Below are 27352 nucleotides of genomic sequence, written 5' to 3'. Positions count from 1 at the left end.
CTCGTCGCACATCGACAGTAACGTCAACTTCTCTGTGAATTTCAATTGATGGGAAGTCCAAGTCGTAGGCGGAATATATTATTGCTTCATCAAAGTTACCGTCCCATTTCGGCCCAGGTCCCCAGCGTCGACGTATTCTAACTCAATCGCTTCAGATTTCATTATTGTGACACTTTTACCAGGCTGATTAAACAGTCGATACAACCATACGCAGTCGCTCCCATAAGTATTCATATTCTCTAATGAAGATTTAGATTAGCAGGAATATAATTAGTTTATAACTCTATAAGATGATATAAGACCACAATGGGCGCTTAGATTTTAAAAACTTTGGAGAAATTCAGTAAATAATTTAATGGTGTGATTTGATGTTTTCAAATAAGTGCTTCGTTATAAATATATACACGAATAAACTGTATGTATGTATGTATTTATAATGGAGAAATTTATTTGGAAACGTCAAACTGAAACGAGGAAAAAAGAAAGGAAAGAACGTCGAATCTATTATTTATCCAAGACTTTCTTTAACCCTTTGCAGTCCAGACTTTCTAATTTCAGTGCAAGTCTATCGAGTCTGACTCGACGTAGGACAGCGAAGGGATAATTCGCTGGGATAAGACACAGAGGGAATATTTACAGGACTGGCTGTATAAGATAAATGGCTTCCAACGAACGTGAACAATCAGTTTCTAACGTACAACTCTATCGTGTTTACTGCAAGAATCTATCGAAAATAAAGATGAGAAGAGAAGAAGTTAGAGTTTTGAAATGACTAGGAAGAAGCTTGCGCAAGAAATAATCCCAAGGAAAAAATATCCTCGTAACATCCTATCCCAGAGTGACATTACGCTAGAGCATTGTTTTCGCGCGACAAAAGCCACACGATTCGGGACAAAAGCGACGACAAGAAAACGCTAGCTGGAAGAGACGACTGGAAGGCGTCTTAGGGATTAGCGGAATCGTGTCGCGCGCCTCTGGAACGTCCACGTGAAAGAAACCTCGGTCTTTCTCCGCCGGTTACCGTCTTCGTAGCTAATTACACTTGTTTCAGCAATCCCTCTATAGCCCTTTTAATTAATTTCTCCGCGGCGCATTGTTCGCCGAGCGCAATCTGGCTGCCATTAATCATTCGTTCGACGGCAGCGGTGGTGGTTTCCGGTTAAATATTAATCGAGTTAGCCAGACTCCGAGGATTATGAGCTACGCCATTGGTCTTTGTCGATGTACGGGCAAGGACGTGCATTCTGTTCGAGCATTCGGTAGCCAACCTTAAATACACAACCCTTAAATATTCACGGATAAACCGACCCGCCAAAAAGTAGCATCTGAATAGCGAAGTCTGAATGGAGGACCTCGACTACAGGGCTCCGCGGTGGGGGAACATTGATCTCGGGTTGACAAATGTCGTTTTGCGACTGGTAAAACCCTTACTCTCGCGGTTACGCGCCTACTCTGCGTTTTACTCTGCAATAACAGCGGTAATGAGAGCCTCGTTCATTATTCCTGCACGAATTCATTAGCTCGAAGAAAGAAGCTTGGCTTGCAGGTTTACCAAGCTTATAGAGATTCCTTTTTGATCGAACACAAACGCGTTGTAAGTTTATATTTACGATTAAATGCGAAGGGGTGTACACGTGGTTGTAGCTGTATTTTGTCGTGTATTTTTAACGTTACCCTCTAATTTCTTCTCTCATTCATTTTATTTTAAATTGATTGCTGTACGAATACTTCTTACACTGACTGTATTTTTTTATTGAGATATGTTCACAAATAGTCCAGATGCCTTCAAAGACATCTCCTAGATATTCTTGGCATCTACTGAACGAATGATTTTTCGAAATATTGATTTTATTAAAGCGATTCGTTGCCTAATAAAGATATTCTGAAGCCTCCTTTTAGGGAACCCCTTTGATACAACTGTAAGCTTTGCTTTGAAATAGAAAAGCGTAAGTTTCACCGAATGGCGGATTAAGAAGAACTCGCACAGTCGAGCAACGTTCCAAACACCCCTCCGTTTCGCCTCGAAACAGGGCCGTTCGATAGCAATAAACTACGAGGCGTAATACGTTTAATAAATTTCTATGGAATTCTAAAGGTGGTGCCCGTAGTTCACGCGTCAGGAGATCCGAACGCCTTTCGATTCTCAATAGGTTCCGAGCCATCAACGTACCCTGTCCTATTCTTCTCGATACGAACTTGAGGCACGGGCCAATGAAAATAAAGTGCTCCGACGGTGTACGTGACAAATAAGCCGAGAAAAGTGAGCGTGAAGGAAAAGCACTTTGCGAGAAACGCCACCCGAAAAAAACGGACTCGAGCGACACGTTTCGCGTGAATATCTTGTTCCTGATTGGAATGGAAGAAATCGGCTTCTGATTTCGCCTGATTTGCCGAACGCCTATTCCCCTCGATTCGATTGACAAGGGTTTTCGCTGAGAAATTAAATAAATTAGGATTACTAAGAGATTGCTAAAATAAATACTACCACAAATGTTGGATTACATCGTTTCTAACTATGTAGAAATAAAATTTTAGCCTCGTAGGAATTTCTACGATTATTAGTCTGGCAGTCAACGTGCTGAAACAACAATGAAATGCAGATATCAAGGAAAAGAGCATTTCAAAATCTTCCACGCTTTCCTTTACAAAAAATAGTCAGGATATCGTTCATTTTCGCGTCTAATATCGTTCGCACAATACAAAAGTCCTGAATTTTATTCAAACCGCAATGGTGCCGTTTCTCGACAATGCCCTTAATTTGGCGCTAGATTGATTCGCAAAACGGAATTCACGTTCAGAGAAATACATTTGAGGAACTTGGAAAATTGGAGCAGAGAATAAAGGATGGCGCGAGGGTAACGGAAAGACGGGAAAACACGAGGGCCGGCTGAGAACGAGAAAAATTGTTTGAAGACTCCGAGAGAGAGTTATACTTTGCAGATGGATTGCGACACTTTCCTGGGAAACGTTCCGACCGTGTAGAAACTTTCCCAGCTATTCGCGATACGGCGACATAGTCGGGGCATGATTGCACTGTGCATATTGCATGTGTTAAAACTATGAGCGTTCGGAGTTACGACGATATCTGCACCCCAAGCTATCTGTGAAATAATGACGCAAAGATTTGACTGCTACTATTTATAAATTTGTTGTGCACTTTTATTTTAGGTGGTTCCTTTTAAGCATTTGTTCTTTTAGGTAGCTTTGACGTGTAAAGAGATAACATTCACTACTTTTCAAAACCAGGAATGAAGATACATTATGGATTACTAAGTGAAGAAAATAAATTGGTGTATGAAATGAACCACAACTCTATTATTCATGTTAAAATTTAAGATTATTCCTTTCGTGGATTTATATTATTTCCAAAATATCTTTTGCAGTGAATGTTTCTTTTTACAATTAAAAAATGTACAATATTAAATGAGACAGCATATTTGTACGTCAAACTTGATTTACAGATCGAAATTGCTTTGCTTCGTGTGTATTAGGTTAAAGCAACAAGAATTCCATTTAAAAGTCATCCCTCCAAGAAGTTAATAACTCATCGACACTGAAATGTCCTTACGAATACGATCGATATAAGTATAATATTTTCAGGCACAGCCAACAGGAACAGCATTTTGTTTTCTAAATGGACTTCCAGCGCATTCATAACGAACCCTTTAAAAGTGCAAACGTGAGAACAGACCTGGAAAACCGATAGGTAACAAGTCTAGCAGTGGGCACCTCTGTGGCGCTCGTTTCACAACAACAACTTCAATGAAAAGCTCGTTACGTCGTGCCGAGGATTTGCTTGAGACGCGTCCAATTAGCCCCAAGAGGCTCGCGAAAGTCGGAAGACGGGACTTTTTGAAAAACCATGTCGTTCTTGCGAACGCGTTGTTTCGCGTGCCGAGATATTTTGCGTTGTTTATCATCGCGTTTCCCGACGCTCGCGTAATAATACACCTGACGTCTACTTTTTATCAGAAGCATCGGAGCCGTTGCGCTCCACTTTATAGGAAAAAGACGACCGAGGAACGACGAGAGGTTCGTTGTGCTCGAGACGGAAAATATTAGCCACTCAAGATCACGTCTCGTGAATCATGTCGAGTAGAATTCCCTACTACCGGTAAAACAATATAATATAAATCAAATAAACGATTTAAATACGAAGGATGGAAATTGCTCTGACGAAATGCTGACGAAGACATCGCGTAATAATTACAATAGAGAACGATTCAAAGTAAGCTATCAAATATTTCATTCAATCTCAAGTAATAATTCCGATCGAGAGCTTCCAAAAATACCATAATTTACTTCCAGACTTTGGAACTTCGAGTCGAGTCACTTTTCAAGTTGACAATGCGACACCCCCACGCACCATGCTTGCTGTCTGCGCGAAGGCCGGCCTCGTACTTCGGAGTTTCGACTCACAAATTTCTGCTGCGACGTTATAATGCTGTGGGCCGTAGACAATACCGCGCTGCCGAGCCAGAAATGCATGAATGCGACGTGGAAATTTAGAGGAACACGCTCGTGTACATGTAACGTGTACAGGGGGTGATTCTAGTAATTGGACCAGGCTCTGCTCCAAATAAAGATAGAAAAAGCCACGAAGAACAATTTTATACGACTGAATAACCTCGATTCCCGTACGATACGATTTCTTCACAACTGCATGGATGCACTTGCGAACTACATTGCTCTCTTTTCCAAGTGTATTTATTTTTAACAATTTTCTCACTACTTTATACAATAGGTGATCGTTCTTATTTAATATCACATTGAGAAAATTCAAACGTTTTTGGACTGTATTGTGCTCGTTTCCTGATGGTTTAAATTAATTAATATTCAATGTTCGACACTCGCAGTAGTACAGAAAGTGGGGTTCGTTTGCTCGACTTGTTAATTTACACATTACATCTTCAAGTGACCTCCAAGTCTCATGGTATAATATATGACTCTCTTTGGGAATTTCTTCTCTATTTCTTTCTTGTTTGCCCCTCTTGAATAGTTCGCTATGCTCTCGAGAGTTTTCTCATATAGTCACAAATGCGGAGGATATTTAAACGATCCTAGCCTGTATACGTGGGTATATTAGTACGTATAATACAACTGCTGGGGGCAGTTTAAAGGTCCAACTGAAATCCCCGGACGGAGCGAGGCGAGTTATGAACCGACGTCGTGCCTAAGTGGTGCTCGAGGAAATGGGCGAGAAATAAAAATGGCAAAGAACCCTCCCGTGGTGACTTATAATTCTTGGCGCTTAACGACCGCGGCGAATTAGTGACGTGGCCGGAGGCGAAATTTGAAAAGCCCGAACTCGTAATAAACTCGGACACGGCGGGTCTGGCGTTCTTCCGTGACCAGTTTGCACGAGAGGCTGGCGAAATACAACTCGATTTACGAATACCTGTGCGCGAAAATGCGACGAAGGTGCGGCAGAATCCCCAGAAAACTGGAAAATTACGCGAAGGATTCCGAATATCTGCGATTTCAAAAACAGACTAATTCGAAAATTAACGACGCGGTACTCGAGAATCTTCTGGACGAAACGTCGAGTATATTAATAGTCGGAGATGTCAAGCAACGACCTAATCCAAAGATGGGTTGGGGTACATGTTCCAAGAACGAAAGAACATTATTAATCATAGAGAATGTTAAAGTGCTGGTGAAGTTTTCATGAAAGAAGCATCTGAGCGATTAAGAGGAGAAATCTGAATAAATAAGCACTCGAGATATGTCTTTTTAGGACGGTATGAGGTAGATGTGAAAGTTGTCTCCAGATTCTGTTATTAATGGCAGGTGATCACATGCAGGAGGAAGAAATTGTGCAGCCGAGAAACTGACAGAAATTTTTTGAAAGCAATCGAACTCAACGTGAGGCAATTACAAAAGTGATACACCCAAAAATATCTTAATGAGTTCTAAATCTCGCCATTACACCTGGAAGGAATATCCATTAATTGGACTCGATGCGGATCCCCGAATGGCCTTTCACCAGTCATTACAGCGAAACAACTTTATGTAACGACGCCGATAACGAAAAAGTAAAGCGATATACCCACCAGCCGTTTCAGATGCGGGGCACGGAGAGAAAAAAATCCATCGACGGCCTAGATAGCTTAATTGGTTCAAGCAGTCATCCGGCAAGCGAAAGATTCTACGAATACCAACCTGGCATTTCGATCGCTCCGATGCCGCCTCGCCTAGCGAGGAGAGAACTCCGTTATTTCGAAACAAAAAAACAGCCGCCTACAACGTTCTCACGCTAATAAATCCGGCCGAACACACACTTAAATACACGTCTGATTATTCCGTTTGCAAAATAGGAAAAAGTGGTACAGAGGTCTCCCTTGCGGATCTCCACTCGCAGCAATCTCCACGTGGTGAGACCTGATAATCGGTATTGCTCGCGACGAAAGATTGTTCGAACGACCCTTCGCCGCGAGTAACAGCGAGCTAGTGGCTGCGAACTTGTAATAAAATCTTTAATCTCTGTAATTTAAATCTTTTCGATCTCTTAATTCTCTTTCTTTTATTTCGAAAAAGAAGATTCGATTACTTTTCTGGGCCACCCACAGCGTTCCCATGCGAACGAATCATGGTGGATATTTTCCCAATAATAAAGATTGCGTAATCGTCGCTACTCCGTCGCGCATAACGTTTTCAACGATTGACAACGAGTGCCAAAGCGAACGAACTCGGCGTCAAGAGACACCAAACGCGACACCGACGCCGCGTTATTAACCGGAGGATGGTCCAGGTTACATCCTCAACGTAAATCCCCATGGATGTTTCGTTACTGGACGCCCGGAGCTCGTTAAAGCGACAGGATCCATCGGCGAACGAGAGTACCGAGCGATTGCATTAGTAGATCTCTATACGACGGACAACGATTGGTCGACGACCAAATTATAGGCTACTTCAATATTCGACCACTTTATTCGACGATAACCTTTTTCAAATTTTTACATAGTGTTGTTATATATGCAGTATATGAATTATATACAATTGTTTTATGCATTATTCAATTTTCTAGCACGTGAAACATTTTTGCATTTAATTGGAGAAAGTGTCTTCAAGACTAGTAGAATAATAAATTAACGTGAAATTTAGACGTCGTCTCGTTTAACCCTCAAATGCCCTAAGTTTCAAATTTGATACCAGACTTTCAAATCGAATTGTACAATTGCGATTGGTTTGTTTTTAATATTTGGCTGTATGTATGTTACCATTGCATAATGTTCTTTTGAACAAAAGCTACAAAAATAAACGTCAGCTGTCAAAATTGTTCAAATAATAAATACATTGATATTTTTATTTTTATTTGGAAAAGCAGGTACCTAAGGGTCAAGATTTATTTTATAAGAAACATTATGAACCAAATAAATAGATATACTTTTGCCAACTATACTCGATGCTTCAATATAAAAGATTATCATCGAACTTTCATCGGAAACTAAGTTATAAAGCACAAAAATCATAATTGCAACTTCACAGACCGATTGGTTCGAATCTCTGATGCGAAATAATTCACCCTGCAGTTATGCGAGGACTCACGACCCTTAACGTCGCCTAACCGTATTTAGTTCCGCGTTCAAGAAGTATCAGTTTTCGCGTATTGTTCTCGATGCTCGTTCAGGTTTATCTGGAAGACACGCGTCGCTGAAAATTTTGGAACTAATGAGTGGAACAGAGAACACTGGAGCTTGTTCTAGAGGTTTAGGAGAGATTATTAGGACTTTCCACAAGGAGGTAAGCAGGACAAATACTTATTACTGAGAGATTTCTGCGACAGAAATAGAAAATGATATTAGCGATTAAATTTTCCTTTTATTTTCGCGGTTTCATTCACAGACGAACCAAAACCACGAAGCAATTGACCGTATTTTAAACATTGCGCTTTAAAACTCGATTTTCTAACTTTAATTAATTAAAAGTTACATCATTTCAGAATGTACAATTCGATGTAAATACATCAAACTTCATGTTCGCCCACGTGTAAAGGAAAACTTTTGACGTACGGTATAAAATTATTTTATTATTTCGTTAATACATTTCACGATTATTTTATAAAAAGGATACTATTAAACAAATTTCAGTTAAAGCAGTATAACGTATTTAATTTAAACATCCAACACGCTGTATTTAAAAAATGAATAAAGACTCCGTCAAGATCAGTGAAGGATCACGAGATCCTAAGAAGATATTCAGCAAAGACAAGCTCGAACTGGAAATCAGCAGAATCTCGTTACACAGCGAAAGAGTAATTAAAATTTTCAGATCCTCGTGACCAGATGCTCCAATAAATCCTCGTAGATTCCCATTAAATTTCACGAAAACTTCAACGCGAGTCCATTACTCGTCGAAAGTTTTCCATAAACGTTGATAAAGTAGCGGAGGATCCACCTTTATCACGGGCGCGACGTGGGACGAGTATCGATAAGCTTCGACGCGGTAATTAATTACGGTCGACGTAATCGTAATAGTACACCCGTCATTTAGTACCGTGTCGTTGAAAATCCCAGCACTCCGACCGAGAAGTTCGCACATCTGCACATGGTAATCCAAAGTTGTGCGCGCCGCGATATCGGTTTAATCCCGAAACGATAGTAGTTGATGTTTGCAAACAATTTCGCGGACGAAGTGATTAGGAAACTCCGTTGTAATTGAGGCGGTTGCGTTCTAAACGATACGCAAATGTTTCGTGGTAGAATTTAAACGTGGAAACGTGGACGCATGGAAATCGTAGCTAGATTCAACATTTTTTCGTTCGAGAGCAATTGACTCGATGAAATATTCCACAAAGTATGCATTTACATATTTAAGTAGATAATGGAATGGAAAAAATACTTGTATGACATTAGAAGTATCTTTTGTTTTTAACTCTTTGACTGCGTTAAATCACATTTACATACATTGGAAATTATTTCGAAAATGTAATTGAATTTTAGGATAAAGAACTCCCAAGTTCTTAATCTTTGTTTTTGAAACTAAGAGTCGTATGAATATACTGTAAACATAAGGAATGCTTCGTTTTATCATTCTCTATGAGGTATCATTCTTTCGAGACATGGCTGAATATATTTTCCACGAAGGTCTGTGCCAGAGCTATCGAAATCGGTAACTCGCACCCCGTGGCCTCCCCTTATAAGACACTTCGCGCTGTGCGAACCGACAGACTGGATTAGATAGCGCAGTTGCAGTCTGGTTTGCTTCAATAGTTGCTTCACGCTCGATTACCTTCGGGACAAGACTGGGTTTGGATTCTATAATTGTACAGAAGGGGGAGAGTTTATGCTTGGATAACCTGGAATAAGGGGTTCACAGTAAAATTTATAATGCACGAGCTACTCGTTCCAGTGTTTCACAATTTGTCACCGATTATTCAAGAATATCTATTTTTGTGGACTAATACTGGAGAATAATTTGATTTTAGAAAATAGTTATTAATCTCTCGAGGAGTAAATTTTAAATGAATTTTCTCTTTGCTTTAATGAAACATACACATACTGTTATGTGCAAATCAACGTTGATGTACAAATATCTCAATTTTGTATATTTTTTAATTCTAAAAAGTATTGTAATCTTAAATAAAATTTACACATGTATGTCAATATCCCTCGAGGGGTTACAGACGTACCATAAAGAGAAATGAACACTTGTTGCTATTTTAAATATTCCAACATGTATCCATTATATTTACAAAAATCGGATATATTTCCCTGGCTCTTTTGAGAAACAGGAAGTTGCGCTTATTCCCGGAGGGTTGAGCTCGTGTCTGGTATTTGCGCGAAGGCAAAGAGCTCCGCAATCGACGTTGAATCGTCGTCGACGCAAAGTGAAGGTCTGAGTGGCCACTTAAAATCTTACGGTGACGAGATCTCCGCCTTCGTAGATCGAATAAAATTATCTCCCCAAGTGCTCGCGGCTACGTAGACTTTCGCAAAGGAAAGAGATCCTGACTTGTTGCAAAAACTGGTCGTTTGTCGATCTCCTGATGTCGATCAACGAGTGTTCGCCAGCGGAAAAATATTTTGGCTGGTCGAGAGAAACATTTTGTTTGCGTAGCAATTTACTAACGACACCTGCTAGATCGAATAATTAAATAATACCAGTGTTTGCTAGTTGGAGAACGTTTGAAAGATCTGCTCTGGCATTTTATTTAAATAATTCGATCGTTAAAAACTCTGGTCCTGCTTATATACAATACCTGGGGATCGCAGGACATAGACCATACGAATATTTATGGAATTGACTGTAAGTATCCATGGTTCGCTCGTGTAATATGTTACGACAATGTTCGAAAATCTCGATTAATACAACTTAATTAATATATTCGTCCACGCGGATCCCACAATATTTCCTTCCAAAAACCATACTGTATCTCGACGTCAGCAGTCGTGGGTGTGCGAATACTTCTGTGACCTATAGTGAGTAGGTTAAATTAGGGGTAGAGGTGAACCACAGCGCGAGCAGTTCACATACACATCTACCTTTCATCAAACGCAAAATGTTTCGCGTTGGCTGACCTACGGATTATACATCTCAGCTACAAAGTTGCCGTACATCTACACGCCGTCCACGAGAATGTCATTTTGGTATTTCAATTACCAGGGACGAAAGTTGAGACGACTTTTAGAAATTTCCAGAAAGGTCGGGTGAAAGTAGGTAGGAGTCGAAGTTGAAGTCAACGATGTTACGGAGTTAATAGTTATTGGGAACTCGGATGACCTTGCGTAATCTTGTCGATGGCTGCGCTAATCGTAAACTGTTTAAGTGCACCCCTTCGCGCCGCGTTGGAAAATGTTAATCCCGTGCACGATCCGCATCGGTTATGCTAATCACGTAATAGCCGTGAAACGCGTCTGCTGGAACTCGCTGTAACCCGCGAGCTTCTCAAATTCGCTATTCGATTAAGTTATAAATTCAGTTTAACGGGAATACGTTAAACGAGACCGGTGCACCCTTTTAAATGATATTGCAACGTTCTATTTGAGACGACGCCATAAATCTTGGAAGCGACCGTGATCCAATGCGAGGCACTCGGTGTTCGTCCTCTCCTTTTGGAAAATTTCTCGAGTTCAAGTGGAGCTTTGATTCGCAATAATCTATTTCATAAATTCCTCCAAACATTCTACAATCTCCAACCATATTCTGTGACTCGATATGTATTTATTAAGCGAGTCTAAGGTGGATCTACGTTCATAACAGTATTTCATAAAAATTCCAATACACCTCGTCTAAAATCACCATTCACTAAACACCCTAATCACCATATGTACAATACAATATTCCCTTTCAAATAATCCCCTGCATCCCCACGTTCTGATGTAGAATCAATTTTCCTTAAATTGCAGACAAACAATTTCCTAAATATACATTAATTCTATAAGACATGGTTTACGTGACTTTCTTTGGAACTGACAAATGCTCTCGCAGTATTTATTCTTGTAAACGTTCCAGTGGCCCCAAGAGGTACGAGAAAATCTCGATAGATCGTTTTGCATCGCTGCCGGGGTGGGCGATGCAATAGATAGGGGAGGAAACAGATACAAGTGGACCAAGGAGGAAACTTCTCAGAATAGTGTTATGGTGACGAGTTACGGGATATCGGTCGTTCGATGAGATGAAACGAGTTACGATGATGGAAGGGAATTGTCGAGTTACGGTTATTGGTATCCACGCGTGTATGTTTACCACGCCTACTTTCTGTGTGGGATTCTATCATGCTCACAAGCGAAGCGAATTTTCCGATCGGACCATGAAGATGTGATCTCGAAAATCGCTGTAGGACAAAATCGTGAACCAATGTTTTCGATCGAGATCTTTTTAATGGCTAAATTGACACCTGTCAACGTAAATATCATGAAATATTAACATTCTACCGATACTTTATTATCTATTATTGTATCCTTCCATCATTGCATGAATTATGAAATAGTATATGAATATTATTAATCTGAAAGCAATTATAATAGACAAAATAAATATCGTGTGCTACTAATGTTAGGAAAATAAAGAATGTTAAATTTAATAGTAACTTTTCCTCCATATCACTTGTGTTTAATTTGAAAATAAAGTCCTCTCCGAAACCGAATCCCCAAAGAAAGCACCGAATCACCACCAAAAGGTCTCGTTTAAAGCGTCAAAACCGTCTACCCGCTTATTAATTAGTCAGAGGTATCGAAGCAGGAGTAATAGGCCTCCCTCAAGTCATAAACTCTCCCAATTATATTCCAAGTGTATCATGCATTATCGGAAGCCTCTGTTATCGATCGCCATGCTCATTAACCAGCAATCGAGCGCTTTTCACTTGATGAAAATTGAATGCGTCTCGTTGAGCAGCACGCGATCAAGCCCCGTGGATCGATGAAATATCGCGCGGTATATATAGATTTTCCCCTCATCGATGGTGATTCCTAATTTAAATACCCCCATTGTCGATCGAATCAGCACGGTGCTGGGACAACAATGCGAGTCAGGCGTGTTTACTTGATTTATGAGCGTGTCGTACAGTCGCCGAAGGCCGATCACGAACGCGATCGAGGCGTGAACCACCGTATGATTAACTTGTTCGAAAGACGGCGAACAATATTTGACTGTGCCCGTGATTGCGCTGCGCGACTGGTACGTTTGTAAATCAAGCCTTATTGTGCCGCAACAGCGACGCGATATTTCGTGACTGAACGATCGTGGGGCGTGTGTCGCGCGCGGATTGATTGTCGTGACTGATTGCCGAGGTATCAACGCGACGGCAAAGCCGAATCGCGAATCGAATTCCCAAACGGGGACATTAATCGTCGCGATAACGCCGATTCGAAATAATAGAAATATGTTTCGATAGATAAATCGCTGACGATACCGTGCTCGATTGAATGCTGCACTGCCAGAAATTATTACCCTGAATAATACAGAAAAACCGAAGCATCTCGTATCGGGAACGCGATTAACTTAATTATTTAATTTTTTTAATTGAGATGATAGAGGAATCATTTATAAAGTTTCTTTAAAGTTTAATTGAACAGTTTTTAGAATTTTTGCAGACAAGAGATGTATCTGAAAAATTAAGAACCTTGCAGAGGTAACCTTTAAATATGAAGTTTTATTGAAATTCATGTCTTTAAAAGACCAGCAATTGTAAATATCGAGTTTCATTGAAATTTGTGCGACAATTAAAACTTGGAAAAAATTCTGAACTGCTCAATTTATACGTTTAACGTATTTGATACTAAATGTATTGAAACCTGACGCAAACTATTGTTGCTATTTTGTTCCACGATGTCGTCTCCTTCCCCGATGTTTGGTAAACACGGAAATGGGTAAACTTGTTTTGGACTTTGGTTTGCGACACGATTGAATTAATTTTTCGAGGGAAAAGTCTCTGGCGATTCTATTATTCCGTACGTTGGGTAATTCATGTCGCTATCTGAAAAATCCACCTTGTCGTGGTTTGCTGTCGCAATTGAACGTCGGCCGCTTTAAAGATGTTACGAGATAAACTTCCGCGATACACGTCTAACGGAAGCACGCTACGAGGCCGATTTTGGCACGAGCACCGAGCGGCTTCCGAGTCGTGGAGCTATTCAATGGTAGCCAGTTATGATAACACGGTCTAACAAGTTTGAAAACACCAATAAGTGGAATGAATCATATTTAGAGTTCACAAACTATTTTCGAGCGCCTCGAGTTTAGACAAGAATCAAGATTATTCGAGCGACAAGCTGGGGAACACCTTCGATACCATACTTAAAAAGTTTTCACCTACTTCGTTCTGAAACGTAGTATGGAAGGCGTATTTTAGAAAAAAAAACGAATGAGAAAATTAATTGCTTGCTGGAAAATGATCTAAAAGTTCCTAATTTGTTTGTCACTATAGTAAAGGAGTTTCCAATTGGAGCTTTAAACAAACAACTCTCCTCGTTACACAAATGAATTGAAATTAAACCAATAATTAATACAAAATGGACTTTGATGTATTACTGATGAAGAGGAACGAACGGGAAACCAGAAAGAATATTGTAATACTGAAGACAATTTCGAAGTCTGCACAGTGGAGTATGTCTGACCCGGTACGGACCTATACTACTTCCAAGAGAGTTCGTAGGAACGGCCAGCAAAGTGGAGACATTTATAAAAACTTAAAGACACAGATATTTACATTAGAAAGTTACGAAAAAGTATATATTAGTAGGAATATATAGGACTTTAAAATAATGTTCAGCTATGCCATTGCAACTGAACTTCAATTAACGATTCATAACGAGAAGTTAAAATTAATCCAATACAGAGAAAGTGGAATAACAATAAACTCAGAAAATGTGATCTGTGAACAGTGTTGCTTCGACAACAATTTGTAAATGCACCTTTTTACCACGATTTTATTGGTCTGTCGAGCGTTAGACACTCGAACACGGGACAATTCCAATGTTAGAACGACAACCAGCGATGACAGTGACTTGGCTTGAAACGTTCGCTTCCACAGGTGGTCGGTTGGCATTCTCGATGTCAATGGCACTCGCTCGAATCTGCACGGCAGCCACTGTGTTACGAAACTCTTGGCAACGTTAAACGAAAATCTAAAAGAGCGCGGTCGAAAGTTCCGTGGCGCCTTGCTAACGATTTCGAGATGAAAACGACGCCGTGACTGCCCTAACACTCAAAGTGACGATACCTAACCGTAAATAGTGTTGCTTGGTACGAGCAATAACGAAGAATTTAGAAAAAATAATAATAAGAACTCGATACTAGCTATATTCGCCATTTTTTTTTGTTTTTTTTTTTTTTTTTTTTTTAAACAATCGACTTCACGAAAGATCTGTTTGCTAGGTTGTGTTGTACATATATTAAATAATAGAGAAATAATTTTCATTCAGATTTTTTTAAATTAAAATAGCGATGCTGGGGCCATTACACGACGAGGATTTTTAATTCGCTATTTTAGTTAAAAAAAAACGCAATATAAAAATTATTTCTCTATTATTCGATACATGTATAATGAACTCCAGCAAACGTATTTTATCATTAAGTCAATTGTTTTTGGATAAAAAAAATTGTTGAACGGCAGCTCGAATTTTCACCCTTCCAAAGTAGCTTACCTGTTCTTGCACGTGTAATCGTACTTCGTCCAAATTAAAGAAGTTGGATATATTCCACTCGCGTTTTATAATAAAATAGCATCCCAAAATAACGTCCTTTGAAAGAAAGCTCGCTGGAACACTGTCCGCGCGCAATATCTCCCGAATAACGACCAAAGACAACCCCTGGGGCCGTGTGGCGAGCAAAGTCGACAACAGCATCGAAAGGGATAATTTGCGCAGCAACAATTGGGGTACCGTAGTAATGGCTCTGGTCGCGTTCGAAGCCGTCGAATCGTGTTTCATTCGAGGTCCTGTGTCGCGAAACGTCCTGTAATGGGTTTGCGGATGTTGCGGCCTTACACGTTGCAATTGTTGTAACGTCTACGTCGATCGAGCAATTTGTGACCCTTTCAGTGTCCCTTCGAGGGACAATATTTGTCGGATGTCCACTTAAATGGCGTTTAATAATCACCAGTGGTCGCATGGCCGACCGTTAATCGTTCCCATTCATTACAGGAATATTCGCGATTACTGGACGCGGTTTGTTTGTATCGGATTAACGGAAGCCGCCATTGGAGTCATTTTACAGAGGTGGAACTCTTGTGGGAAGCTTCGGCATTCCCACGATTTTTAATATAGGGTTAGCTCTGAGTTAATTAAACCGATGGTACCCAATCGTAACCAAAGGTTCGTGTTACTTCTATATACTATTAAGTGTATAAGGATAGTTTCTACAGGGTGCCCCGTAACTGGTGGTACAAGCGAGTAAGGGGTGATTCTACGTAAATAATTGAATCGAAAATGTAAAATAAATTTTTCTCATATGACGCTTTATTTTCGAAAAAGAAATAAGTTTGAAATTTGTCGAGATTCAATTTTTCGCGTAGAATCACCCCCAACTCGCTTGTACCGCCAGTTACGGAACACCTTGAATATCCCTTATTCTGTATCCCTACATTTCGAATTAAAATATCTCTAATATCACGCCGATTCGACCCAAAAAAATTCCAAGTCGAGGTCTTCCAGAGAGTTAGCACCCAGATCTAACGCCCCGAAAAGCTCGAGACATCGTCAACTGCAAGACCTCCGTTCTCTCCCCGCTAAAGTTCGCGAAATCTAATTACGGGATAGTAATTCACCGTAGACACGAATGCAACGCAAACATCGTCGTCTCCTTCAATAAACAGCGCGGAGACGCTTCGAGCGCGGGGCGGTCTCGAGCGGTTTCAAAGGGGGAATTCGCGTGGGGCGTGCTTCAGGATCTGACAGAAATTATGCGGCGGTTCCGTATGTCTCGTGTGCCTATTCCTAGTCGCGAGACGTGCAAAGGCGCGATTAGCGCGAGGACAAGGGATGAAAACGGGCGACACGTCAGCCTGAGAACTTGCGCGTCGCTATGGTAACGCGTAACCTACGTTGGTTGACCTTGGGCGAGGGGATGATGCCGAGAGAGGAAGCGATAGGAAAGTGTTACAGAAGCGTGTTGAAGGAGGTCGAATAGAAGAAGAGAACGAGGGGAGGATGTTGGAAATGTTTTTCGAAACTCAATAGGAATTTTGCCACTGCTCTTGGTCCTTTAGAAAGGGAGGGTTTGATGGTAAGGGTGATTTGGGAGGGTTAAAAAATTACTGCTTCGAGATTTTAACTTAAACTATTCGATAAATTGTCTGAGGTAAGGTTTAGATAAGTTTGTGTATCTGGAAAGAATGAAAATGAGGGAAGCTTAGGGCTAACTGCAGGATGTCCCAGAGATCGGTAGCTCTTTCTATGTTGTTTATTTAGATATCGATTTTAGTCTATAAACTGGCTTCATGAACGCAGCCTGTGTTTATAAAACACAATGGAATTAGAGTTTAAAATATTCTTAAATTTAATTGAAATTTTGTAGCCACCATTGATTGGTTGTCCCGAAAAATTACACTTGATTTCAATACACGGTTGATATTGTAGTAACAATATAGATTGTTTCGGCCTGGTTTTCGTTAAAAACAACACTACGGGCACGAATGAATCGATAAATGGACAAACTAAATTAAAACATTCGGACCAGATTGAGCTAATAAATGTATTTTTCCGATGAATAAGAGATTCGAGAAATGCACCACGACGTTTCGCCAGAAACCTTAAATCTCACCGGGGGCTTTCGACGAACGGAAAGAAGAAATGTTTGGAAGGGTAATGAAAACCTAAATCAAAAGCGCGATGAGTTATGTGCGTAACGGAACACGGTTGAAATTCACGAGCAGAAATAGGAGAAATGTTGAAAATAAAGGGATACGATGTAAATAGGTTCGAGGATATATTTAAAAATTACTTTGAGGATAACGGTCTAACAGAGGTCTCAAAGGATTAGAAGCGCTGGAAAACTGCATAAAATCTTTACGCGACTTTTGCCGCAGTTTTACGAGCTATCTTAATCCTTTGATCTTCTAGCCAGAGTTATCGCAGCTGTCAAGCCTTCGATTAATTATGACTCGTGTCATTAAGTAAGGGGTGTAACTCCTCAAAGACGTGCCGAAGAAACAATATTTCCGAATGAAAAAGTTTCAAAGTATTCAATTCACTTCGTTATCGAACGTCGGTTCTACTTTTCAGTATCTAATCGTTTTTGCAGAAGATCATAAAACTATATCTTTCGAATTAATTTTTCGTTACGATAATTGTTTACAAAAGTTGGGCTAAGAGCATCGATAATAATGGAACGACTTTAAAGAGAAATTTCAGTCTCGATTATTTTCACAAAATGTTCACTTCTTTTCAACAAAGTGTACAGTCACATTTATAATTTTCAATTAAGTTGTTGGGGTCATGTGGTATATTCCTAGCGTTTCATTTAGTTGGCGATACAGGACATAGACTTAAATATTAAACAAGCGAAAACGTTATTAGTAAGTTGTTGACGCTATTCTTTTGTCTTTCTATGCAGTGTGCAGTTGAATTTCCCTTTTCTTCAACTGTTCACCGCGAGACACATAACCACGCGATTTTCCCAGCTGTTACGTCAACCAGCTCCAACGCCACGTCTATAATATTAAATAGCGAGAAATATGGAGGCGTTCGACGTAACTCGTCCGCTGGAGATGCGTAATTTATTAGAGACCAACGTATGCACTACCCAAGCAGTCGTCAACTTCGTTTCACATGAATCTCATTTTATCGCAAAAGAGTCGTAAAACGGCTAAAATTATCCGGAGTTGTATCACGCTCCTTTCGAGCAGTACATTTATTCCTGTTCCCAGTACCTCGCCGAAGCAATTCCAGAATAGAAACAATATCGTCATACGAGTGCGAGGGAGGAGGGGTTTGGAGGGAGTTGTGCGTAACCATCTTCGATGATTTAGGAGAAGAAAAATAAGCGAGAGTACCAACAACCTGTTGGAACGCGTCAAAACGTTTCATAAGTCTCCTGCGTCTTCTTGCATTAATTTCGCTCGGGGGAAACGTATTGCTCGTCTACTCTCATAGCAACGATCATTTGTCACGACTATGCACGATGCATCAACCGTTCGCCCAAGAAATTATTGAAAAGATCGTCGACGTACTTCGCGAGATGTTAGTGGACGAATTTTGATTAAAAATATGCTTGGAAGCAGCATTTTGGGAATTTTCTAAAAAAACAGGGTTGGTATTTAAGAAGGGGAAATTAAATTTGGATTTTTCTACGCTCGTGTTTTTAAACTTATTATTGTTATCGGGATACAAATGTGCGTCGAAATGTGTACAGAGGCCTTTCAATAATCCTTTTAAGTTTAGGATAACTCAATACTACCAAATGGAGTCGATTCAGGAACTTGGACCACGCGTTAAAAGAACTTAGAGCGTGGAAAATCAAACTTTTTCTGTCGGGAAATGATGAGATAACGAAATGAAAAAAAAATATCAGATAAGTAAAGGAAGATTAAAGCTCTAAGGAGTGGCTCTAAGGACTGTCCGTCGAGCGAAACGTCGCGACGCAACAAAACCTAAACCATTTGCAAATGAAAAGCAGAAGTTGCTCTTGAAATAATGCCAACGTCGGATTAATAGTCTTTCGCTCGAGAAGACAAACCCAAGGGCGTCGCTAACGATGAGCCCGACACGTGAGATTCACAACTGTTCTGAGACATCCGTTTCGATTAAACTCTATTTCGGTTCAAACAAACACGAAGCCATGAATTCTGCAATTTTAAACTATCTTCCTTACGAGTACAATCTTATAATTAAGACAGTTTAACAAGAAACGTTTTAAAAACCACAACTCAACTGCAATTACCCATACAATATTCGTAAGTAGTACAAATACCTTATTAAATTGACTTTTTCCTTAAATTTATTAACGTATCTTGAAATATTTGGTAGAATGTTTTTAAGAGTATTAAATAAGTGTGATCGAAAATGTTAAATTACCAGCGTAGACTATTCCACAAACACTAAAATAAGTACGAGGCTATATCATTTCAATTTTGCACTGAATAACGTAAAGTTTATTCACGATGTATAATATCGCTCTTTACGGCCAATTGCAGCCCTTCCGCGGATCAATATTAAACGGTATTTCACATAAATATTCAGTTTCCTCGTCGAGTTTCAACGGTCGAGCTAATCTCGCGGCACGCGAAAGAATTTAAACTGCTTAGAAGTATTCCCATCGAGCGACAAGTTTCTCGCGAGAAACTCGTGCGCGTAAAGATCTTCGCGAGTTTCGTACGTTTAAAGAAGGTTGCGTGAATTTTCAGAAATTTCCAGACGGTAGGGAATTTTTTTTAAACGACGAAAGAAAAAGAATCACCTGATCTCTGAACCCTATGCACAGTTTCCAAACGAATAGTATAATACTGTTATTTTTCGAAACTTTTAAGAACAATTTCTTGGGAGGAATTGTTGAAAAATATTCGAGGAATGTAAGGAAAACGAAAATAAAATGTAACTCAGATCAATGTGCAAAAATATGGAATAGCCTCGGTCCTTGCTAATTTACATGCGTAACTCTATTAATAATTAAATTCGCGCGAGTCCCTTTGAATGTGCACAAGTGGAAAAAAGTTTCCTCGCTGCAACGTTAAAAATTCCCTGGAGGAAAAGGCGACGAGGACTAGTTTCAAACTAAGTTACCGCGAAACGGACGTCTGCGTGCAAAGAAGGGGGAGCGCGGGACTCCGCTTTCGCAGCGATAATGCATTCGAAACCACAGTATCCCGTCTTTTACGGAAAACCAGGAGGATCCTGACCACTAGTCGCCATACGTATAATTCTGTACACCCAGTAGCGTGGCAAATGGAGGCAAAAGGTATTAAAAAGACAGTCAAAGTATTTATACTTTAAAGAATTTATATTTCAACACTTTATACTTTACGGGGCCTATAGTATCTAATTTTTAATTCCAATGTTCACCTACTAGACATTTATTCATGGTGTCGTCCACTTAAAATGTTCAATTTTTTTAAACAGTCAAGACTCACTATTAGACTACGGATCTTTGTGCAAAATAAAATCTTTGCAAACGAACCCACAAAAAATTGAACCTATTTTTTACTTTACGAATTTACTTTACTCTGCAAATTTAATAATACGATCTTTACTTTCAATGATTTTTACATTCTTGCGTATTCCATTCACTCTGTGATTTTTTCCAAATTCAAATTTTCTATAAATGGAGAAATATATAAAACCTAGTAACAGTATGCAGATATTAATTGTCAGTCTAGATCAATATATACTAATGCAGAAAATTGTCTTCCGAGTCTCTTCTTTTTTAATCGAGTATCTAATTTTCGTTAAATACATTCGAAAACTCACAGGAGTAGAAACTGAAGCCTCTACATAGATTTGTAAAATTTCTAGTTGCACCATCATGTACACTAATACACTGATAGGTGATATGCATGTCGCCTGGGGAAGGTCGAAGGTCAAAAGGATCTCGCCCAAAGGATAAGGGATAGACGTCGAATCGTGCGACCCCGATACGTCTCGAGACGAATAAACGAGAAACGAATAGCGGGAGACACAAGTGACGATTTATCAAAACGTCTGTTTCCTTCGACTTCGAATCGAAAGCTCGTCGGGCTCGAAGAACCGTCAGACGTTTGACGATTCCGCTACGAATCTTACAATCTTTCGTCAATAAAATTCATCGTTTCGAATCGATATCAATCAAGATCGGATTCGTGTTTTCGCTTTGCCAGCTATTAAAGTATATCGTACAGGAATTATTACTTGAACTGAATTAAACCTCGTTCATAGAACACCAGTAGGAGAGAAAAGAACGATTTCGTGCGCAAATTCTCGATTTTTCATTTATACGCTTGGGAACGTTGGTTTATCGTCTAATTTTATATTCCATTTTCGTCTGGTACCAATCATTTATTTTTTAAATATAGAAATTCAAAAGATCGATTGCAAAAATCTGTTCAGATAAATGTGTATCAGAATGCAAAGCATTCCTCTGGGGGGTGGCGCCCCTAGTTAGCGAAACACCGTTCTAGACTATAACCGGTGAAGATCTGCGAGTTAATTTTTATTTTAGAAGCAAACGCAACGCGCGCATTTAAAGATACATCCCTAAACTGACAGTCGAGAAATACACGCAAAAATGCGAATTGTCATCCATTCGAATAAATAAATGAATTCTTAAAAAAAGAAACTTTGCAACTGGCTTGTATTTTCACTCAAAGATAGTACGCATAGAAAGTAGATTAATACACGATTTAACATTTCACATAATGCACTCCGAATTCTTTTTCAATTTTGTTTCCTATAAATCCCTATTATGGGTTCTATTTCAAACGTACTTCAAAATATTGGGTTGTCTGGAAAGTCCATGCCGATTTTTAGTAGGCGGTACAGGTCTAAATATATCGGAATGGTTGAAAACAAATAACATGTGGACATTCCTTAAGAGGTGGAAAAATTGTGAAACAAAATGGTACATATATAATTCAATAAATAAATATCGAAATTCAAACGTGTCTTTGAATGTTTCTTAAAAATTGGCACGAACTTTCTGGACAACCCACAGTGGGTGCAGAAAGTATTCGTACACCGACCAATTTCCCAAAAAACTATGTAAAATTGTAATTTATTAGCTTATTTTGGATAAACAATGACATTCTACATATTCTCGGAAATCTCTAGAATAGATAGATTACAAAAAAATAGCTATTTATGTAAGTTATAAAATTAACAAGAACAAAACAATTAATCGATAGAAATATTGAAGCAATAAGTATTCGCACAACTGTTTAATGTTTAAAACTTCATTAAAAACTTCCTTTTGATTTTATAATTATTGTAACTCTTCTAAGCGTTAAATTAATTAAATTATTAGTTATTCGAAGTGGGATCTTCTTCAATTTCTCTATTAGAGCCATTTTTAAAAGTACTTTACTGGAAAATTGATGTTTTTTCATTCGTACGGAGCAATAAACTAATGTGTTTACGTTAGAAACTCTACTGTAAATGGTTCGTCATAAAAATCGTACAAATACTTATTGCTTCTATGCTTTTACACACTTTTCACATTTTTTTGTTGATTTCACAAATTATGTAAACTTGTAAATGTTGTTTGGACTATATCTATCTTAGAGACTTCCGAGAATATGTAAAATATCATTGATTATAAAAAAAGAAGTTAAGAAACTACAATTTCACACAAAAGTTTTTTGGGAAATTGATCGATGTACGAATACATTCTACACCCACTGCAATACAATTGCTCAATTCATACTAACATCAATCAATTCTTCTCGTGAATTATATTGAAAATAGATTCCAGGCTGTCTACCAATCAAATATTTATAGGACCTCTAAATAAAGAAAAACCTACATTCAATAATTAGTCTTTACTTTCCACCTATATAAATGATGTCATAACTCTATGTATCAGTGTAAAGCGGTATTTTAAAATAAAGGAACCACTGGAGGAACCATTCTGAGTTACCATTTCTGCATCATCCTGTCGCAGACGCTTTCGTCGCGTCCTTTACGTCTCCGGCATCGTCCTGGACCGGCGTCGCTCCGTTGATATGCAAATCACAGTTTGAGAATTACTCAACCGCGGAGGAGATAATCTGTCGTCACAGTGGCCGTTGACAATCGTCCTGATAACGAATACGCGAACGCGAACCACGATATACCGACCGAACGAACGAAACGCGAAAACTAGATACGCACACGCGTAAAGCGCGAGACCAACTGACTGACTCTCAGCGATTTCGGTCGTGGCTTCCCCACTAGCGCCATCCTCATCGAACAGACTCACCGATGCATCTATCGTCACTCAAATGCGTGCGCACTGCCGAGAACGCTTTAATCACTTTTTCTATTAATCTACTTCACTTTCGGCCAACCCTCCATATACCACAGTGTGCTTTGCTTTAGAAAAAGAATCGTACGATGTAATGGTCGATAAACCCAAATAATTATATAAAAAGTGAAAGGGAAATTTGAATAAAGACGAAGTTCTAACTTCAGAAATGTGTAAAATTTTATTTGAATAGTAGATGTCCGACGGCTGTTTACCCGCCGTTTATCAAACGGAAATTAGAATCACGGATATGTAACTGGTCGATCGAATAAACGTACATATTGTAATAGAATTAGATTTTAAAGACGAAAATAATAGGTAACTTCGTTATAAAGGGTAAAATTAGGTTGCTAAACAAGAGCTAATTCGAATAAATCTCTCATTTAAATCTAATAGTAATCTCTCTTTCCATTCTCATAGTTCAAATTTTAATTTTGTATAAGAAAGGATCTATCGGAACAAGATGTTTTATAGAATGTCGCCATCAGACTTTTAGATTTACCCGCCAAAAATATGTTCGTGACATTCGATTGAATTGCTATAATGTTACAAGAAAATTTTTAATCGTTTTACCTAAAGATCGTCACGTTCCTCCTTTTCTATTTCCTTAAATACTTCCAGCAACGATAATTATGTTCATACATATCTCTGCATAGTATAAAATAAAGTCCCTGGTGGACGTCTGTCTGTTTGTTCGGGCTAATCTCCAGAACTACTTGTCGGATATCTGTAAACAATATTCGGAAGAATTATTAAGCATAAAAAGTGCTACAAAAAAAATCGCGACAGCATATATCTATCTTTAAAAGACAGCCCACGATAAACGTTCTCAAGTTATGGTTTGTAGTACCAAATCAACGTAACAAGTGTCTTTGAATAGTTTTCTATTTTCACTGTTAGATGGCGCCATTTATAGTCTTTTTACCGACCTATCGGTACATTACCATAATGTCGGTAAAAAAAAACACTTTATATGGCGCCATTTAACAGTAAAAATAGAAACTATTCGAGGACCAACTTGTTACGGTGATTTGGTATTACAAACCTTACAAACCATAGCTTGAAAACGTTTATCGTGGGCTGTTTTATAATAATAGATAGCTATTCACATGAAGAAAATAGTGAGAACAAGAGAAACTGTGAGTTTAAACATTTTTAAAACAAGACTAGTTCTATAAAAAAAAAAAAAATGTATAGGGTAAGGAAAAAATAGGTTTTGAGAACATTTACACGGTCATACGAATTGCAAAACATTTTATTCAATATTATATAAAATAATGACAGTGGAAACACACAGGGGAGAACATGGGTTGTTTCTTCTAATATAATAATCTTTAATTCTACTAAATATTGAAGTAAATGCCCATTTGAAATAAAAACATTCGTCTTTTCTCCATCGCTTTAAATAGTTATAAGGTACAAAGGTACTGTTACATATTTTTGTTTTTAATTCTTCTGTTCAGCATGTTATGCTGCAGTCACCTATACCCCACAATATTTTGCGAGTTTAATTCAATTTCATCCGTGACCATTATAACCGTCAATCTTCGAAGGTTAAAGATCGCAAGGAATCTTCGGGATAAATCTCTAATACTGCTGTTGCCCCAAAATTAAAAGGAACGGCTATGCCACCGTCGAGAACAAGTCCGCCATCGAAACACTGCGATCTCACTGTTAACGTACGACAAAATCCGCGCGAATGCAGACACTTTGGTATAGGTCGGTGATTAGTTATTATCATATCTCTTATAGCATAACACATTTTTAAGTCCTCTGAAATATAAACTGGAAATTAATACTCACTTTATGATCATATTATCAAGTGTACCTACCAGGATCAAAACGTAAACTACTGTTAAAGATGGTGCAAATTTTTGTTATTTCCTCGTTACTAAACTCCCGTTTTTCATCTATAAGATTCAAAATTTCGCGTACTATCTGCGAATTGACACTATTTATCGACTTATGCCAAGATGTTGACCCTGTTCCAGTGCTAACACATAAACCAGAGCTTTTCATTCTCTGATACTTTTCTTCTTCATCTATTTTAATGAGCAAGTCACTTGTCCTAGCTGATAATGTCTCTGCTATAAAAATCTAGGTATAAAGAACAACCGAATTCTGTTAATATTTAGCAACTCATAAAGTAGACTGACATTGAACGCAAATAAAACTAACTTCATTTAATGCTAACCAGGGTAATCGTCTCTCTTTTGGTAGACTATTTGGTGCTTCTTTCTGCATGTCTTGTGTATAAAATCTTTAAATAATAAAAAATAAGTTTATGGATGGAAACATGTTTAATGGATATTATGCAAAAAAAGTGGTTTAGTTTTATTACTTTTCGCCACCTGCAACACGACCTTTTTCATGTGTATGAAAAGGAGCTTCCCAGATGCCATCTCCCTTTAATGTTGTTCTAATTCTTCTTCTCATTACCACACGATAATAGCCTGCTTTTAACCTTTCAAAAATTTCAGGTATGCTCCTTGTGTATTTTGATGGTAGCATAAGAAATCCTTCAGACCATTCAGGATATGAATTAATACCCATTATTGGTTTTTGGTTATCATATATTAAATTAGCTGCCAAAAGAAATGTGCCATCACCACCAATTGGAAGAATTAAATCAGCCCAAGTAAAATTTGATTGGTCAAGATTTTGTCTGTAAGACATCACTATGAATAAATAATGTAGTAATCCATATATTCATTCTTCATTGTTTAAGATCAAACTATTTGAGTAAAAATATTTGTTCAAATTATATTTACTTGTTTATTATTTTATATTCTATATTCATCTTTCTCAGCTCATTGATCACTTGATGCTGCACATTTTTTGTTGCAATATGACTAGCCAACATAGCCTCATAATCAGATCCTCTTTCCAACAGTTTTAATTTTAATTGCTCTTCGGTCAAGTCTGGTTCTCGTAATTTTTCAAAATAATACCGAGACAATTTTGCCACAATAAGCACACGTTTTGGTACAAAGGTTGATTCATTTCGTAGGAATAGCTGAAGGCTTGTACAAACATTATACTTGCTTGGTAGTAAAAATTGCAAAGCTTCTGAAATTTTATTCAGATCTTTGTATTTATAAATAAATACTTGTATGTATTAGAGAAATTAGTTTTTAAATCACTTTCCACGATACTAATGACACATTAACGACAGAATATTTTATTTTGATTTCAGTAAGAAGGGTTCAAATTACTTTATTATTAGTTTTATTATTCGCTCAAACGTTTTAATTGATACAATTGAACAATCGTTTAATTCTCCGCTTTTGAGTTTTGCAAAATAAATACGAAGTATAGAACTTTGATGTTCCAACTATAATACATTCACCAATAAATGAGTAATAGTCGAGTCTCGATACGAACTATTCAGATTAAATTAATGCATATCGAAGTTATTATCGAAAGTTATCTTTTGTTTTGAGAGTTGTCATCAAAGTTGATGATTACGCGCTGTCATCGACAAAACTAAATGGTAAAAATTGACTTACTAACAGATCTTCGAAGATGGCTGAACGTCGTCATTGCATACTGCTCGACAAAGTTTATCTAATAAAACTATATGAATGACAATGTAAAAAAAAAGGCATAAAATTACAGTGCAACGTTCCTAACCTCCCCGTCAAGGCCTCCTGGACACTCCTTTCAAAATCAGAGGCCATTCATGTTTTATGGGATACGACAATCGTGGCACTGTAATCGTCTTTCTAGACGTCCACTGTACAGTGTACTACACAATACGTAGTTTCTGGTATATTTATTTATAGGGATTCCCCATAATGACGGGCATTAAAATTCTTTATTTATTTTGGCAATCAAACGCAGCTTCTGACAATCTCGACGGAGTTTGTCTGTGGTCTCACGATCTTTATTTTTTCTAATAATTCTAATAAGTACAATAATACTAAAATTAATTTTAGTGGCGCCATCGGTGGTAAAGTGCTCAAGTTTGTAGTGAAAATAGTTCTTAATCTTTCTGATAGAT

General features: G+C 38.4%; 2 protein-coding genes across 5 annotated transcripts in view; both read right to left on the bottom strand.

The window, feature by feature from the left end:
- Positions 1–23243, bottom strand: part of LOC128891452 (diacylglycerol kinase 1) — a 136981-nt gene extending 113738 nt beyond the window's left edge. For all 3 annotated transcript variants that reach the window (XR_008460831.1, XM_054150941.1, XM_054150942.1), the window contains exon 1: positions 22984–23243. The gene's annotated coding sequence lies outside the window, so the exon portion shown is untranslated. The remainder of the gene's footprint in view (positions 1–22983) is intronic.
- Positions 23244–24586: 1343 nt separating this feature from the next.
- LOC128890913 (NAD kinase 2, mitochondrial) lies at positions 24587–27062 on the bottom strand. 2 transcript variants are annotated; one of them, XM_054149923.1, is made up of 6 exons: positions 26859–27062; positions 26121–26418; positions 25691–26014; positions 25528–25609; positions 25182–25446; positions 24587–25122 (listed from the first exon to the last, which is right to left on the bottom strand). In XM_054149923.1, exons 1-6 carry the CDS (start codon positions 26890–26892, stop codon positions 24890–24892), a joined length of 1236 nt encoding a protein of 411 aa, XP_054005898.1. In that variant the 5' UTR covers positions 26893–27062; the 3' UTR covers positions 24587–24889. The 2 variants fall into 2 exon arrangements, with proteins under 2 accessions (XP_054005898.1, XP_054005899.1); XM_054149924.1 differs by having other exon boundaries at positions 26863–27061.
- Positions 27063–27352: the final 290 nt, after the last annotated feature.

Source organism: Hylaeus anthracinus, unplaced genomic scaffold (genome assembly GCF_026225885.1).
Source record: "Hylaeus anthracinus isolate JK02 unplaced genomic scaffold, UHH_iyHylAnth1.0_haploid 12001, whole genome shotgun sequence".
In the NCBI taxonomy this organism is placed as follows: Eukaryota; Metazoa; Arthropoda; class Insecta; order Hymenoptera; family Colletidae; genus Hylaeus; species Hylaeus anthracinus.
Note: the sequence above shows the minus strand (reverse complement) of the source record. Positions and strands in the feature narration are given on the sequence as shown.